This window comes from Fulmarus glacialis, unplaced genomic scaffold, assembly GCF_000690835.1.
Source record: "Fulmarus glacialis isolate BGI_N327 unplaced genomic scaffold, ASM69083v1 scaffold6694, whole genome shotgun sequence".
In the NCBI taxonomy this organism is placed as follows: Eukaryota; Metazoa; Chordata; class Aves; order Procellariiformes; family Procellariidae; genus Fulmarus; species Fulmarus glacialis.
In genome coordinates, this window is record NW_009208577.1 from 58,155 (window position 1) to 58,747 (window position 593).

At 64.8% G+C, this 593-nt stretch overlaps 1 protein-coding gene across 1 annotated transcript in view; it reads right to left on the minus strand.

Moving 5' to 3' along the window:
* CASKIN2 (CASK interacting protein 2) overlaps positions 1-593 on the minus strand; it is an 11,384-nt gene that overhangs the window by 655 nt on the left and 10,136 nt on the right. The window contains exon 20 of the mRNA XM_009576531.1: positions 112-586. Coding sequence (XP_009574826.1) covers positions 112-586 — 475 coding nt within the window. The remainder of the gene's footprint in view (positions 1-111; positions 587-593) is intronic.

A 593-nucleotide genomic window follows, 5' to 3' on the forward strand; every position in this document is an offset into this window, starting at 1 on the left:
AGGGGACTTGTGGCTCACGGTGGCACATGTACTCCTCGCCTCCTGTACCAACCCAGGAGGGAGCCTCAGGCCCCACCACTGCCTCAGAGACACCCCCATAAGCCCACGTACCTGGAGCGGGTGTCCTCACCATGGTGGTGCCAAGCAGCTCCGCAGAGCTGGGGACTTTGGTGGGGCTTGGTGCCTTCTTGATCCCCTTCTGCAGCGACAAGATGCTTTTCTCTATCTCGGCAATCCTGAACTCCATGCTGTCGTCATCAAACGCATCCCTGACCAGCCCGGCCTGTGGCGCCGGTGCTGGCACAGTGGGGCCCGCAATGCTCACTGCTTGGGCCTGGGCATACTGGGGCACAGGGCTGGCCCCCGCCTCAGCCTGTGCCGCCATGCTGAACGCCTTCAGCACCGCCTGCAGCGGCTCCCGCTCCCTGAAGCGAGGCCGGCGCTTCACCGTGTCCGACTCTGTGAGGTTGAACTCCAGCATGGGCGGCTCCTTGGCGGCAGTGGGCACCACTGGCTCCTTCCCAGCACAGAAGGGAGACTCTGCCGGCTGGGAACCAGGCTCTGTGTCCAGCACGGCTGCATCGGCCTTGGGG